Raw genomic sequence first — 17,678 nt, forward strand, 5'->3', positions numbered from 1 at the left:
TTAAGTCTTTCACTACAGGATCTAATTTTTGTTCCTTCATTGCTCTTCTCTGAACCGGCCTGTGTTTTTCAAAGCAGCACTATGTAAAAGGGAGAGATACAAAGTTTTACATCAAAGAATCTCTCACATCACAACCTTTGCACAACTCTTCTGTGTGCAAACTCGGCCTCTCCTCTTGGCACGCTGTCCCCGATCAGCCCCGGGCGCTGTCCCCGCACCGCCGAGCCTGTGGCTCCCCAGACCTCGGGCAGCGTGCCCTGAGCTGCAAACCCTCCCTCGCCCGGCCGAAGCAGAGGGCAGGCTCCTGAGGCTTCCCGGGTTAGGTCCAAAGCGGCGAGAAGGCGAAGGCAGCCCCGGGGGTGCTCCTGCCGCGGGGGGAGCTGCGGGGCTGGGCCGCTCCCCGCCCGTCCCGCCCCGCCTGAGGTAAGCAGGGCCCGTGGGCGTCGCTGGCGGCGGCGCTCGTCACCCGCTGACGGGTCTCCCCTAATCGCGTTGCCATCAGCCTCCGCCGGGGCGTATAAAAGGGGCCGCGGCGGAGCGAAGCGGGCAGAGCGCGGTGCTGCCCCTCGCCCGCCCGGCCGGCCCCATGCAGCCCGCCATGATGATGTTCTCCAGCAAGTACTGGGCGCGGAGGGGCTTCTCGCTGGACTCGGCCCTGCCGGAGGAGCGCCCCGCCGTCGGAGGACTCACCGTGAGTGGCGGGGCCGGGAGCGGCGGGAGGGGGAGCCGCGGGGCCCGGGCAGCGGCGGGGCGGGTCGGGACCGGTGTCAGGAAGCCGACCCCGACCGCATAACTTTCGGGTGAAGGGAACAGTTCTCCAGCTGTTGCAGGGGCCGGTGAAGCTGACTTTGCAGTATAATCGGTCCCCGCTCCAAACGCTGCCTTAAAAGTGGCGTTAAATAACTTCAAAAGTTGCATTAGACGTACAAACCTTACTACAGAAATGAACCGTCTTGCTATTGGGATAATATAAAAGCACTCGGGTCCAGTTCAGGTAGTTTTAAGCGCTTGAATTTGAAAGGCTTTGATTAGTCCTGCGGACTGTACGCGCCAGCAGAATCTGCCCTTTCAAGGCACGCGAAAACCTCACAGCACGATATAAAAAACATTCCTGGCACTGCGCACATCACACTGCGTTGGTGCCTATGGCACGTCCATCACAGAGCAGCTGGATTTGAGGTTTCCCAGCTTCTGCCGGCTCACAGGGATGCAAGAACCTGTGTGAGCATCGTGCAGGGGATGTGCAGCTTCCCTTTTGGAAATCCTGTCAGGAGGGAGAAGCAGTTCCCTCTCTCTGAGGTGATGATAGCGATGCAACAGGTGCTTGGGTGATCTCAGCCACAGGAGAAACTTCTCTATGCTTACAGGTAAATGTATTTGAATGTATTAAAGGTGTACTTTAATAGAGGTAAATAATGTTAGTTGGTGCTAATAATGTCATCTGCTTTGAATACATGAGATATTCAGGATTATGAAGATTTTGCCTCCTATACAGTTTTGCAGCACATGAAGATCTAGATCACTTGAGAAGAACCAACAGACTGCACCAATTTGTACCAGTTGTGAGCTGGCCAGTTGTCTTCATAGTAAAATGTGAAATATCCTGATTTGCATATGCTTTGCTTCACTTGGAAATACTGAATTAAATGGGATAAATTTGTTTACTGTCTTTAAATTTGAGTTACTTTCTTCGCTGAGTTCTGCTGTAGATGACTTATTCCTGACTACTTGCGCTTGCGCCAGATAAGTAATTTTCATTGCGAAAGTTGATCTGTTAGTCTTTATTTAGTTATGCAGTGTACTAATGAGCATAGCTATATAAGGTTTGAGTTCAGCCCCCTCTATTGTGTTCATTACAAATAGATTTCTAATTTTTATATGCTTGAAAGGGTTTTTCAGCCATCACTTTGGGTCATGTTCGCTTGAGAGTATTGGGGAACCTGTGACTCTGAAGGTGCCAAGTGCTCTTGTTTCCCAGAGGAGTTGATGGTATTGAAGTTCTCAGACACTGAGTTGACTACATGATCCTCAGTACAGAACTTCTAGAAAGCAGCACACAGTGATAAATCATGGACGCTATAAGAATAGCACCTTTGTCACTTCATGTGGAGGTTGTGTGCCTGATGTATGTGAGAAGGACTCAGCCAAATCCCAAATATTATTGAAGTTAGAACAAAAGTGACCTTCCCTTGAACTATCCCTGAGCAAACCTCCTACTGAGCAGAATCCTATAAACATGTAGGATTCATATATAATTCTAAAAACATAACTGTTTTTCCAGATTGTTTCTGTGAAGTTTCAGAAATGATGAGAAAAGACCACAGAGACTTTTTAGCCTGTCCAGTAACTAGTTTAAGAGTGGCTGGTTTAACTTGTGCCATTTAAAGACTTGACATGAACCATGTGGATATGTTAAGATGGATGTGATTGAAATACCTTGTCACTGTCAGCGATACCCATTTTTAAGAAAACCATTTTCTATAATCCATTTTGAAAAGGAATCAGGCTGAAGCTCACTAATTTTTTCCTGGGTCACAAAGCACTTGATAAAATCTTGCGAAATCTAGAAGCACAGGGAGACCCTTTGCTAAAGTCCATTGGCATGGGTTCACAGACATTACACAGGTGGATAACCTACCTCTAAGGAGAAAATAAGAATAGAGATTTAACTTGGCTTTCATCAAATGTTATGAGACCTATTTAAAACTTCATTTTTGGATTATTTTCTGAAAGCTACTTTACAATTTACTAAAAGACAATGTAATCGTGTGGAATAGTCGTGTATGATTCTTAACTTCTATCTTCACGTGATTTTAGTGACTATATTATGGATGATAAAAAAGCAGTTAGCATCTCTCTGGAGATTTGGTTTCTCCAGGAGGCACAATCTGGGTATTGGAAAACTCAGGCAGTTTTTTAAAAATCATGGTTGATATTATAAAAATTGTCTATGAAGACTGTACTGTTGGCTTCTCAACAAGATTTAAGCTGATAAAATTACATTTTTTGGAAAATGCTGACTGAAATTTGGCTTAAAGCAGTCTTTGACCTCCAAATTGTGAGAAGAATGTAGGAGTGGCCAAGAATGGTGTCATTTTCTGTATGTTTTTGAGTTCCTTGGCCAGCTCATCTCCTGGGGGAGGTACAGTTTTTTACAATTAGAACAACCAGCCATTGGAATAATCTCCTCAGGGAAGTGGTGGGTTCCCGCTACTGGACACTTCTAAAGATTCACCTGGATAGGGTGCTGAGACATCTTGTCAGGACTGTGCTTTTGCCAAGAAACGTTGGACCAAATGATCCTCGAGGTCCCATCCAACCTGGTGTTCTATGATTCTGTGATACAGTCTGTGCTTGTGTTTCTGTCTTTGTTTGTATAATCAACAGAGGTGAATAGCATCACTGAAATTTCGCAGTGCAATTTTGCAGCAATATTCAGGTTAGAATAGCATCACTGCGGGCTTTGCAGTAGTTTAGACCATCTCTATTTGCTTCGTATTTATTATCAATGATAACATTGCCCTAATAATGTAATAATTGTATCCCAAGCATCCATACACTTCTCCTTACTCTTTTTTTTTAATGGGCTGGTCTCTTACACTATCATGTCTAACAGCTGCCTTTGACCTGTGATTCTGGTTTCAAGTAAATGCATTACTTTTTAAATGAAGTCTGGATGACTTCCATTCAGCTATTTTCTAATAAGAAATTCACTTTGAGTAAAAAGACTTAAATTTGGGAAACGCCTGTTTGCATCTGAGATGATGCTTTTCTTTATGCATTTGTAGCTAAACAGATCAAGTTCTGGGAAGAAAGAGGAAAAGAAAGGGAGTAAGGGAAATGGCAAAGGTGAATCTGTTTCTGAAGGTGGAAAGACAGCCGTAGTGTTTTCCTTGAAGAATGAAGTTGGTGGATTGGTGAAAGCTCTCCGACTCTTCCAGGTAAAGCTTACAAATCGTTATGCTGACCGGACTGAGGAAGGCTACTGAGGTCAGGTTGTTTGTTGGTATAAATCTAATGGACCGTGGCAGAAGGAATAGAGTGCAGTTACACTCTGCAGAATTGAATAAAAGTAACTTAAAATTTAATGGACCATTCAACAAAGCATTTTGGGCTCGTGTAGGGTTTTCTGGATTATAGTTTGAGAGCAATACTGATGTTTGCGCTTTAGGTTCGCTTTAGATTTCTGCTGTGTGATTCTCAACGGTGTAAATTAGATTTGAAGTTGTCCGTGCAGGCCACAGTGAAAGGAGGCTCTTTCAGAAAGCAATTCAGAATCTAAGTTATGTACAATCAGGTGGTGGTGGCAGCCTTGCTGCAAGGCAATGTTTGGTCATGAAGTTAAATACACCTTTAAGCGCTTGCAGGGTCAGGGCTTTATGTGTCTAACTAAAATGTAAATGGTGAAGTATTGGTTCTCATATGGATCCCCATGCAATTGGTGGCTTTTGGTCAAACTGCTGATACTGTACGTAGTCTGCTTGACTTATTAATAATTGAAGAGGGCTTGGAGGTGTGTCTGAGGATAGTTGAAGCAACGCAGTGTGATAAAAGTGTTAGGTCGTTCAGTCTGTGCAGTGCACTGAAGAGAAAATAAGCACACTCAAATCTAGTTAAATTAACATTATTATTATGTACATTGCCTAATAAAATTGCATTAGAATTTTATATTTATAGCAAATGTAAACATAAAATTTAAAATTTAAGTTAAAATGCTCCATCCCTGGCAGTGTTCAAGGCCAGGTTGGAAAGGGCCTTGGGCTACATGATCTAGTGTGAGATGTCCCTGCCCATGGCAGGGGGGTTGGAACTAGATGATCTTAAGGTCCTTTCCAACCCTAACCATTCTATGGTTCCGTGAAAATTGCCAAACTGCCTTTTAAAAAAGAATTATAATGTTATACCTTCTTCTACAAGAGATTGTTTTGATAGATGAAATTAAATCATTACTTGACTTTCTTCATGAAGTATAATAGTTTTATTTTTACTTTCAGTGTATAGATTTTTTTGTTATCACTATTTATTAAGTGTCTCACTAACTGCATAAATACAATGTAAGTACTTTCAGTGCAAACACCTTTTAATGACCGGGAAAAACTTTCCTGAGGAATATGCCTTCTAGCTGGTATGTCTGTATTTCATCTGTTATTTCATCTTTCCACAGGAGAAACATATAAGTATGGTTCATATTGAATCACGAAAATCGAAGAGAAGGAACTCGGAGGTGGAAATTTTTGTGGACTGTGACTGCAGTAAGAAAGAATTTAATGAATTAATCCAGTTGCTCAAGTTTCAAACTCATATTGTATCTCTCAATCCACCAGAAAACATCTGGACTGATGAAGAAGGTAAGGTTGCTTTTGTATCACTTGATTTAGACACTGACAAATGTTTTGCACAGGTATCTGCATAGTCTTATATGCCAGTACATTCAATTCATATTCTGTCTTCTACAGATCTTGACTGTGTCCCCTGGTTCCCCAGGAAGATATCTGAATTAGACAAATGCTCACAAAGAGTTTTGATGTATGGATCTGAGCTGGATGCAGATCACCCCGTAAGTGTAATGTAAAACTGTCTTGTGGATAATCTGTTAGGTGATTTGCTAATCAAATAGGAAGCCTGTTGACTGCTGATTCTGAGCGCTCTTTTGAGCATATGGTTTTCAGAAGGTGAGGATTTAGGTCTCTTCAGTAGTTTCAGTGAATTCATTTCTCTGTAGTAGGACACTCAAAAAGGAGGTCCTCTAGAAAACTTATTCTGTTTAACAGCTATGTGCCCATTTGTACTGCTTTCATTTATTTGTTTTTTTAATTAACTAGTTGATAGAAAGGTTTCAAACTTTGAAGAGTTTAGATCAATATGACCTTTGGTTCTGCCACAAGTAGCTCTTAGGTAAGAATTGATATTGACCTAGGTGTCAGAGAAGAAAGAATTATGAAGGAGTACTTCCTTGGGCATTCAGGAGGTAATTACAAAATAAAATAGAACAACATGTTCCTGTTTCTGCATGAATGCAGCAGATGGGAAGGTGTCTTGCATTGTTTTCTGACTTTGGTGACAGGAGACAAGCCTGCATTTCACACAAGCTGTATCTGCAGCCAAATGCTCAATGCGAAAGGCAGAAAAATAGATTTCTTATTATTTTATTTCTTATGGCTGATGTCCATAAATGCTTAACCTCTGAGTCTTTAGGTGGCAGATGATTGCAAGGATTTGTGTTACAACATTTTCATGTGTTATAGATCCAAGTTTCTACCTTTGGACAACTTGACTGAAAGATACTGGTGGTAGCCAGTTATATTAATTCCTAAAATAGGCTGGATTAAAATGGTATTGCAGGAAATTTCCAGTTGAAAGAAAGTAGGTAATGAACTACGATATCTGACTAGAAGAACGTCTTGTAATAGAATCAGATTAAACTCTAGCTGTAGGTGGTAATCTCCTTTGGTTTTTGTCACACACATTTTTGCTGGTATTGTCCAAGATGGTGAAAAATGGCCCTTTCTCCAGTTTGTGACTGCAGAAAGACCAGTTTGGTGCTGGGGACTTTCTGGTGAGGTATCTGTATACTGTGGTACTACAGTGCTTGTGTGGACTCCTCCCTCGTGACTGCCTTGGCTGAGGAGGGGCAGGTACTCCTGGTGGCCCTGGGCTTGGGACTTTACGTCAGTGCAGAAATGGCAGTCAGGCTGCTGCCTTCTGTCCTGTCTGCTCCACAGCTCCTACAGTGGATGTGCCATGATGGGAGCTCAAGCCCAGACCCTCACACCTGTGCACACAAGCAAAAGGACATCATCACATTGTGCCCTGGCAGCCCTACTTCCTTGTCTCTGGTGTCAACTGCCCACCCAACAGCCATGATAAGCGTCATCATCTTGCTTGCTTCCCAGCCATCTCTACCATGTGTGAGCCCATCCCACACTGTGGGCCCACAGTTGGGGAGCGCATTCCTGGGCCCTGGTTTCTGCCATGTACTTCTTGATGGCAAACTAGGATTTAACTCACATTTTCTCAGGATGGAAAAGCTTGTTGATTACCTTCAAGCATTAACAGTAATCTGGTTCAAACAGAGTCTGTATTGGCAGCTCATTCCAGCCTTGAGTCAATGACTGTGATGGGCCATTTGATACTGTTTTATGTTCTGAGCTGGTGCCTTCATTAGATACTTGAGTGCTCTGCTGAAAATCTGCCTTCAGTTTTACAGACAATGAAAAAAGACATTTGCATTATAAGAATATATATTCTACCCTTGGGGGAACTCCTGTAAACATAATTTACACACCATTTGTTAGCCTATGTGGCATGCTAGGTGTTAGAGATGGGGGGAAGAAAACCCTGTAAAATCTGTGATGGGTCTTTCAAAGGCCACTTCTGGCATCTACCCTGTTCCTTAGCAGTGGCATATAGGTGCCAGAGGACCAAAGAGAATTACCCTGTTACAGAACCAGTACAGCACCACTTTAGCAGCAGAGCCCTGACCCACTCCGTATTGGCTAATGGTTTCAGTCTGTTTCACTACACGTGACAGACTTTTAAATCCCTTGTGCTGTCTTCCATAACTTCTGTTGAGTTACTCAGTTGCAGAGTAACTGAGTAACTCAACGCTTATATCAGAAGGTATTAAGCAGACAAGGAGGGCCTTGAAAAAACTCCTGTGGGACTTTGGTGGGGAAAAAAGTGAAGAAATCCTTATCTTCTCCTGCAGTCCAATAACACTATAGTTAGTGTTATTCAAATCACAGTATAATTTGGTACTAAATAAACACTTTAGTGATTTATTTTATGATTCTTACAGCCAATTTTCTGTCCTTATTATAAACTACTGTCTTCCTTGCTTAAGGGATTTAAAGACAATGTCTATCGGCAGAGAAGAAAGTACTTCGTGGATGTTGCCATGAGCTATAAATAGTAAGTACTGGCATAATTCTTCCCCATGCTGCTGACTATTTAGGATTCATGCTCTACTTAATTCTGGAGGATGAAGTTTAACAATAGACAAAATCATCCTTAAAACTTTGACTAGTTTAGTATAGGCTATAAATGGCAAACCTGATGCTTGAAATCCCGTTATGTTTTTGGTACAGATACAGGCAAGTAAAGCATTTGAAAGGTAAGCACTATCTCTTCAGCATTTTATTCATAGCTGCTAAAACTTAAGAAACTCGTTTACAAATACTTGCATGTCTTAATGACAGACTGATGCACTGCTGAGTTGCACATATCTATCATCCCTTCGTAGTTGGACAAGCTCAGTGTACACGAAATTAGTGTTTTCTTTTCATGTGCTTACTATACTGGATGCTGCAAAATGCTATTTATCTATTTTGCTAACACAGCTCTAAATTTCTCAGAACTCAGTGAGTGGATTTCTCTGTAGTTAGTGGAGCTAGTGTTGTTACCATCCCTGGAAGTTAGGAAACTTTCTGTGCTGCCTACAAACACCTACTGTGTTGCAATTTTCTTGTCACAGAAGTGTTCAACTAATTCTAATCATATTCTAGGTTTCATTTGCAACAGGCCTAAGCTCACATTCTCAAGGGAAAGAACATACTAGTTTCATGTTTTTTTCCATTTTACCACACTTCTTCAGGTTTTCATTTTTCTCCTTTGGGATTTCTACCTATTTAAAGAATAGAAAACATATTTTTTTTTTCCTCCTTTTGTAGAAGGCATGTTCTGTCAGGAAGCAGAAAAAGGGATGAAGGTTTTTCAGTTCTGTTATTTTGTTTTTAATATAAGGCTAGTACATGGGCTGCAGAAAGCTGGGGGAACAGGAGGATTGACTCTGCTTTGTGACATGTAATCCTGATTATATTTCTCCTTTATTTTTGTCCCATTCCTGTTGTTAAGCTATTACCAATCTAATAAATGTGTAAGTGCTAGTTTTTGCTCCCCTTTTTTTCCACTCATGGTGGCATTTGTTTAGCTGGGGTCTCATGATATTCATCCATCACACTAAGCTGCTGCATGCTAGGAGCAGGGTGCTGGCTGGTAGAGAAGCTTCCTAGGCTGACCAGGTAAGTCCTAAGTTTAGCCAGCTTTCAAATGTAAATTGAGACAGTATTTTGTCTGTTTGTTTACAGAAGATTGATTTATTATCTTCCCCCCCCCCAGTCTAATGCTTGTGGTAGATTTAGTGCTTCTTGCCTAGCATTTATTGCAGTATGAAATGGCAAGCAGGTACTGTGGGTGAGGGCAGACTGTGTGTGTTCCTAGAGCTCAGTAAGTTGGACAGTTCTCCATTCACCCATGACGGTAACAGTAGTGCCATGCACTTCACAGCTGCTGAGTTGATGGAAATATCTTCCTTCCTTCTCCCTCTCAGCTGCCTAAGTGCTGGTAAGATCATGCAGCTGTCTTACTAAGCAGTGGTTGGTCTTCCGCTACAAAGAGGTTTTTTTTCACCCTGAACCAGTGAGAAACATTTTTTCACAAAAATTGCGTAGAGTAATCCAGAAAAACAGATAAAAGAAAGAAAAAATCTTTTCCTTCTTTAGGTATTGAAGGCTCAAGAACCATTTCTGCAGGCACATTACAAAAATCAAACAACCCAAACCAGATGTTATTTGGGGGTCAGATCTTGTACGTCAGCAAAACTGCTCAGAAGTACTCCTTCACCCTACTGATCTTGTCAAATCTTTAGAAGATTTCAAACTCTCCGATTATTACAAGCAGAGGGAAAACAAAATGCTTCACATATTTTTAGCCAGAGACTACAAAATGACTGTGAGGCCGGTGCTTAAAGCAGGCAAAATCTCATTCATACTCCACAGGTCTCACGCTGTGGTTATCTTAACCCCAGGCATGTGCCGTGTCTACTGGGCTGTGCTGTCAGTCTGTCTCCAGGTATGCCTGCAGAGACAGCCCTGGGAGACATTTATTCTCAGCATCCTGCAGCTCAGCCTAAGCCACGCTGAGGGAAAGGCAAATCAGCTCAGGAGGACTCAGTGCTGCTACAGCTAAGCTGTTTCTGCTACCCATGCTGGGGAGCTCAGATTTAATATAGTGACACTACACTATAGCAGTCTCATCACTAATGACTATTTACTTACTTATACAAAAAGAACAGCTCTGTTGTAAGGACTGCTTCCCTTAGGGATGAATGCAGAGCATTGTCTTGAACCTCTTTAGTGTCTTCCGGGTAAGTGACCTCCCTAATCACTTGCTGAGGCTTGATTCATTTCTACTTTTCATTTGCCAGTGTTAAAAAAACAAAAACAAAACACTTGTTTCCTTAAAAAAATAACAGCTTTGGCTGAAAAGAATTGGTTGCGAGGAATTGGCTCTGTAAAGGAACTATTGAGTCGAAAATCCCAGATCAGCGTTTCCTCTATGAATTGCTACAGTGCTATATTGGTAGATGCTCTACTTTGCTTGAACATAAAAGAGGCCTCTGTAGTGGAGAGAGAGAGAGAAACACTAAGAAGAAAACTTGGAGGAGCAGATATTTGGTGGTGTTGAGTGATAGAGGGAAAGACGTTAATAGAGCACAGCAATAAAGATCGGCTGTATGAAATAAATGGACCAAAAAAAAAATTTCCTCCCTCCTTCACTTAGCTTCCATCCTAAAGATAGTGAAAATGTGTTGATCTTGCTAATTAATCCTTTGAGACTGATCAGGGATTGAAAAAGTGTTGAGAAAATTAAATCTGGAGGAAAAATACAATGTTTAAGAGGGAATTCATAATATGAGTTGATAGCTCATGACCATGGCAAAATGGAAAGACCCTATTTTAATAAGGGGAAATAAAAATTCAGGATGGATTAGCTTGTAAAGTCATCTTACTCAGCCACAAGAAAACTGGCTCTGCAGGCTGGCCATTTATGTGATTTACTGAAATGTTTGAGTGCAAGGTGGGTCTTGCTTGCTGAAATAAAAGGATGAGAAAAATGAGCTTTGCAGACCTGAATGAGAAAGGTATAGATCCTTCCTCACGTCTGGCTGCCCTCATCCTCTTGATAAAGAAAGCAATACCATGATCAGCTGGAAATAAGATCAGCTCTCCTAGGCATAAATCCTATTAAGGAATTAATGTTCAGTGAACCTTACTTCAGTACTAGTGAATTAATTGAAACAATAACTAAGTTATAAACCTTTTAGTGAGCAGTGACCAAGCTTCAGATCCTTGATTGTGTTATACCTCTCTAGTGACAGGCTAAATAGAAACCTGAGTTTTTCCCCTGGTGTACACACTTCTCTTTGCTGGGCCAGTGCTGACCTGTACTGGCAGTATCCACAGAAGAGGTCAGGTTTGAGGAAAAGGGACAAGGCTACTGCACAGTATTCTGGCAACCTCAGGTGAATGGAGTAGTAACTTACTTGTATCTGTCATGCATGGTACAATTTAGAATAGCTGTGTTGTGCTTTCTGTGAGCTGGCAGGCAGCTTAAGGCTGATAAAGTGTAAAGGTGAAGACAGATACTAGATGTGAAGGACTCACTCCTACTGCAGAATGGGCACAGACCCAGTACAGCTTCAGTTGATAAGAAATGCTTCACTGAATGTATTGCAATTCTTGTCGTGTCTGCAAGAGTGGCTGAAGGGGAACTAGCAGATGTATTGTATGTTCAGTGAGTCCTTAACAAGAATGAGTACCTCATACAAAGTAGCCTTGGACCGACAGATAACTGCCATGGATCAAAATCCTTTGATACAGTGAAAGGCAAGGGGATTAAATAGGAAGTTTTCAATAAAGATGGGAGAAAAACCGCAATGAATGTAGGGCAGATGATCCTCTCTTGTGCATGTAGAAACTGCATAGCAGCAATCACTATGTGACACGAGGGCTCATTCCTTGTTACCTCATATGATGGAGATAGGGTTATGAACTGGGCAACAACCAAGACGCAAAGCTAACCCTCAGCAAAAGCCCAGCACTGCAGTTCTGCAGCAGTAGGACTCTCCATGCCCAGTACACCCGTTCAGCTGCTGTCCGTTGTACTGGAGAAGCTGCAGCACTGGTCTGGGAGCACCCATGTTGCCAGCCCTGCACAGGGGAGTGGGAGATAGGGACTGGTGGGGTGGAGGAGGATCCTGTGAATCCCTTTGCTAGTCTGTAGTTCGTTACAGCACAGGAAAAGAGGATACCTGAGGAGAAGGTAGATTGCACAGGTTACGTACTATAGGCTGTGAACTTAAATCCAGAGAAAGATTATAAAGTGTATTCTGGGAGGAACTGTGAGATGATGGCCTATGACCATGGCATGGGAAATTCCTTACAGCTAAATACAAGGCAGTGCAAATTGGAAGGACCCCTTCATACCCTTCACACTATCAGTCAGTTTTGAATTAGCTATAACCACTCAAGGCAAATCTTGGATATCAGAGAGAGGTTTACAGGTACTCTGGAAGGCTTTTCTACATATCTATGAAAGGGGGAGGAGGCAGGGGAATGGTGCAGAAGAAAAAAAAAAATAAAGGAGAGATGTATTTAGAGGCTTAGTTTCACCTAGGCTAGGCTGTTGGCTCTGAGGTGAGCTTCCTCATGATGTAGTCCTGCATGAATTTGGGGTTCCAAACATATCTGCACATGTAAGCAACCGTCTAAACAATAAATTTATATACTTTAACTGGATCCACACATTTATAAACATCCATGTAATTGCCTGATCTTCACTTTGTGAAACGCTAGGTAACAATGCTGTGTGAATATTAAGTATTTTAAAGAATGCATAGAGCGTGCAGTCTGCTGATGGTCTTACTAACTCTACAAATTAGACTGAACAAGGATCTTCAGCTAACCACTTGCAAAGGCATCAGTGGCAATAAACAGAGAAATATTACTCTGGTATATGAACATGGCGTATAAGAAATCCATGTTTCTACTATGATGTATATGAAGATTAATAGTTTCATTGCTTAGTAAGAAATACGATTCTTAAGAAATGAATGTAATATGTACAATGTAACATCAATAAGTAATTCTAAGAAAAAACATCTAGCTGCAATTTTAAAATAGTTTTTAAGAGTTTTAATAGTTTTTGTCTTCCTTTATTTAAATAATAATTTTTACAGAAATTTTGCTATCCTCAGGCTGTCTAGAATCTGGTTGTATTCAAATGTATTCTGTATTATTTCATTTTTTACAGTGGTCAACCCATTCCCAGAGTGGAGTACACAGCTGAAGAAATTAAAACATGGGGGATGGTATTTAGGGAACTCAGTAAACTCTATCCCACCCATGCTTGTCGTGAGTATTTGAAAAACTTTCCTCTGCTGACCAAGTACTGTGGATACAGAGAGGATAATGTGCCTCAGCTGGAAGATGTTTCTATTTTTCTTAAAGGTAAGATCCATATTTGGTTTGTCAATAAAAAGAAATGAATTTGATTTGTCAATAGTTCCATAAAACCACTCTTTTTTGTTAGATACAAAGCACATGGAGTGAAAAGACTCCCAGCATTGTCAGTGGACTTTGGTTTAGCCTGAAGTGTCATTCTGGCTTTGACATTCTCCATAGCAGAAAGTTTGTTGAGTCAAAACAGTTGTGCGTATTTGCAAGAATGAATTTGAGAGGAATTAAAAAGCTGAAGATGTATCACTGAATTTAAAGAGGAGAGTAGGTTTGGTGCATTGTTGTACAGCCTGATGAATATAAGGCTTTCCTGAGTGCTCAACACCTCATGAAGCTAGTAATTATATTTGTATATCGAAAAAAAATCACTGGGACTGCATAGATGATCTGGTACCTCTCTTTAATGTTATTTTTTAAGGGACCAGTATATTACATATTTAAGTTTGAAAATACCCTCATTTTTCATTTGTAATGGAAATGTATCCCATATGGAAGAAGTGGCAGACATGAACCTGCTATTTTTAACACTACAGGAAAAGCCACTGAAGAGTTCATTTAAGATTTGCATTTCTCCTCAAGGATCTTTCAGATACACATACTTGTTCCTTAATCCTCTTGTTCAGGACCTCAGGAATTAAAATATTGTAAAGATGGGTGTTTGGAAAAAAATTTTATGTGTTGTTAAATGTTATGAGAAAAATTAGCAATCCATTTTTCCCCAAATATGTATGGAAAATCTTTAGCTAAGAGAAATACAAAATTTGTAATGAAAGGCTTCCTTTCTTCATTCATAATTCTTGTTTGCGAATACCTGCATTTGGTAATAACTGACTCATCACTCTTAGAATTGGGCTAAGTCCTTCTGGGTGTCTCATATATTGTATTACAGTCTCTAAGGAATGATGCCAAAGCGTACGGGTTCTTTCTCCCCGGCTAGAAACTCAGACTGTCACACTCCTTCAGAAATAGGTTTTCAGACTAAGTACAGCAATAGTAGTGTCTGTTAAAGAAAAAATTGGAACATCCTTCTGTAAACACTTGGAAAGAATAAAGAATGAATTTGGGAGAGAAATGTGCTTTTCAAAGTCACTGAGTCTGAAATTATTTCCCACTGGGACCAATCTGACAAAGTAACACTTCGTTAAATATTTAAATGAGGATCTCACCTGTGAAAGTCAGTATTTTACTGTCACAAACAGTAATTTATCTATAAAAATAAGGACAGATTCAATTTAATCCTGCTCTGTTCTGTTAGTTTTTAATATATATTACAGAAGCCATCTTCTGTTTTCAAAACTTCTCTCCCATTTGGTACCAGACATAAAAATCAGATAGTCTGTGATTTGAGATCATCACTTTTGGTACCTTACCATCTTTTCCAGATAAACCGACTTTGAAATACCTCAAGCTGTTTTCATTAAACATATGCTACTAATGCAAGATAGTTCTTGCACATAATAGGTGAAAATGACATGTGGTGATCTTCAGCCAAGATTCTCCATGTCATGCTTCTGGTACAATAATTAACAACGTATCACACAGTCCTCAGAAACTGATACAGTGATATATATATAATGTGGTATTTTATTATCTCCTTCACTTCAGAAAGGTCTGGCTTCACAGTGAGACCCGTTGCTGGATATTTGTCTCCCCGAGATTTTTTAGCTGGCTTAGCATATAGAGTTTTTCACTGTACTCAGTACATACGACATGGCTCGGATCCTCTCTACACACCGGAACCGTAAGTTGCTACATTTGCTTTAGTTCTGAAAACATATGCTGGCTAGATTCTTAAAGGACAGAACTGAATTTGTCAAGACTAAAAAGAGGAACCTTCCTTCAAATGTAAAAATCTACTTACACCATTGATGACAAAACCCTTTACATTGGCAAGCCAGAATTTAATTCAGAGGCTTCTTTTGGACTTTTTACAAGGCTCTTAAATAACTGGGTTGTTTATATGGTGGGTAAAAAAAATCTATCTGGATTATATTTCAGTGAAAAATGAAGTTTTCAACTAAGCATTTTGAGAAAGTGCCTAAAATTTTACTCTCTGGTGGACAGCTAAGGAAAGAATTTGGGGGAAAAAGGCCCCGAATACCCTGAAAAAAATTGGTTTCAGAATTATAATTTGGTCTTCTTGTGTCCCCATTTTTTTTTTTTTTTTGGGGTCAGACTCCACAGCTGAACTTCATTTATCTGCTATAACACAATACAAGCAAGCCATGAGGCGCTATTCTCTCACCCAGGGAGGATAGTAGCTATGAAGCCTGTTACAGGGGATGTGTTAGAAATAAGAGACTTTCATGGGACAACATTGCAGCTTTTCCAAAACAGACTATTGTGAGTTTGGATGAAATATTTTGGCATTTGGTCTCTTGGTGAAAAGTGAGGGGAAAAAAGATCAAAGCGATTGTAGTTCTTGTCTTGTATTATATATAGTGTGCCCTGTACACTAATAACAGAACAATACATGTCAGTTAGATAACATGGAGATAGTTTTACCAAAGGCATACACTGATCTTGTAACCACAGGAATGACATTTACGCGGGGAATCAGTCATCATGTGGTTAGCTTGAAACTGTAGCTGTTGTTTAGTCAGCTTGGACTACTTGAGTGTATTTTTTTTTTTGCCCAAATTTACACGCAGGATTCGTACACATATATTCAGCTCCAGCCTTGCAAACATTTGGACACATGCCTAATTTTGATTTCATGAATAGACTGCCAAAACCATCGAATGATATTTTTGAATATAAAAGGATTAATCTAACCACATATTTAGCTGCAACTGAAAATGCTCCAACATTATTCTGGCAGGAGACACCAGGTGGTGCTGTTACACACTTATCTACTTTTTTCCTCAGCGTGTGAACTGGGCAAAGTATTTGCTGTAGTGTTATGAAGCTAGTTTTGTGTGTGTGTTTTCCTTTTGGGAAAGGGGTGATAATCCCTGAAGGAATTAATTCATTTCTGTAACCTCTCTAATTATAATTTACAATTTGTAATTATAATTTTAATCTCTTAAATCTGTGGGCAAATTGCTACAGCGTAAAAGAAGGGCTTGCATATAGGATGCTGGACCTCTCTGGTCTGTCTGAAAATATCTCTAGATATTTAAAAAAAGAAATTAGGAAGTACCAGATTTTGCACCAATGGTTTCCTCTCTTGTGGGAAGCCAGTGTCTCAGATTGCAGCACCTGCCAATGTTCAGTAAAAGAGTGATGACATTTATTAGCTTAATGCAAACTAGAAGATCATTTTAATCTATTGTTAGGGGATTTATGTACATAACTCCAACAGGAACAAAGGAACGAACATCTTCCAGGAATCAAGTGTGTCTGTGCTTTTGTTGATGTTCTCTGGTTCATTGGTTTGTGTATTTGAGACCCCTGAAGTTTTCAGGAGGATGCTGCTTGCATTCACAATTACGCAGTGTATCACAGCTGATCCTTAGTAGTAATGGCAAGTAATTTTTTTGTAACCTTTCTGGTCATCGTGGCTGCAAAGTCACCGTGTAGTAATAATAGTTCAGTTAGAATGAAGATTTTTATTCCTTATTAGGGCTGAACTTAACAATCCAGGTTATGGTCTTAACACCTTTAAATTTAAACTGACAGAGGAATGAAGCTGTCATTTTCTCATGATGTTACTCTCTTCTTGCAGACCTACTTCTTCACATAAATAAAATAGTGTGTACTGACTATCAGGAGCTCCATAGAAAAAGTCTGAAAATACCTTTTTAAATGTGTTTATTTTTTCTTTTTATATGTATAGTTAGAGCATATAGTAAGTGTTATCAGAAATACAGAGTGAAATCCTGGCTTTTTTTAAAATCAATGGCAAAACTAAATTGACTTGAGTGGGGACAGCTCTTCATCTTCTGCAGTAGCTGCAGTGCCCTGAGATCTGCTGGTTGATATATGGGGCCATAATGAGATTTGCTGCAGGTTCCTGGCTTGGTGAATGTTGCATTTCAATGATATAAACCTGGTAAAAAGACTCCCTTTGACTTCAGTGGGCTTTCCATCAGATTTAACACCCAGGCTATAGAGCTAGATACAAATTAGAGAGTTCATTTGGTTTGATCTGTATCACTACTATATGCATTTTAGAACATTCCTCCCTGAGTTTCATTATGTTTCTACTACATTCACAGAGCTATATAGATTTCCTCTGCTCTGCTAACTAATTTACTCCAAGAAAAATCTTTTGCTGTGAAAAGTGCATTACAAAAATCTTATTTTCTCTGAGCAATGTGTGTGAATAAATTAAAGGAACTTAATTATTTTCTGAATAAAAGAAAAGAAAAGAATCAAACCTTGGTAGTTAAGCAAAGAATTATATTGTTTAGGCTATCTATAAAGGGCCAGGCTGGC

General features: G+C 40.2%; 1 protein-coding gene across 2 annotated transcripts in view; it reads left to right on the forward strand.

The window, feature by feature from the left end:
• The first annotated feature begins 502 nt into the window (after positions 1-502).
• The window catches only part of TPH2 (tryptophan hydroxylase 2), a 50,448-nt gene continuing 33,272 nt past the window's right edge, over positions 503-17,678 (forward strand). For both annotated transcript variants that reach the window (XM_030479020.1, XM_030479021.1), the window contains exons 1-7: positions 503-691; positions 3,789-3,941; positions 5,165-5,348; positions 5,457-5,557; positions 7,844-7,911; positions 13,093-13,289; positions 14,904-15,039. In XM_030479020.1, the coding sequence (XP_030334880.1) occupies positions 587-691; positions 3,789-3,941; positions 5,165-5,348; positions 5,457-5,557; positions 7,844-7,911; positions 13,093-13,289; positions 14,904-15,039 (944 nt within the window). In that variant the 5' untranslated portion in view covers positions 503-586. The remainder of the gene's footprint in view (positions 692-3,788; positions 3,942-5,164; positions 5,349-5,456; positions 5,558-7,843; positions 7,912-13,092; positions 13,290-14,903; positions 15,040-17,678) is intronic.

Source organism: Strigops habroptila, chromosome 3 (genome assembly GCF_004027225.2).
Source record: "Strigops habroptila isolate Jane chromosome 3, bStrHab1.2.pri, whole genome shotgun sequence".
NCBI lineage: Eukaryota > Metazoa > Chordata > Aves > Psittaciformes > Psittacidae > Strigops > Strigops habroptila.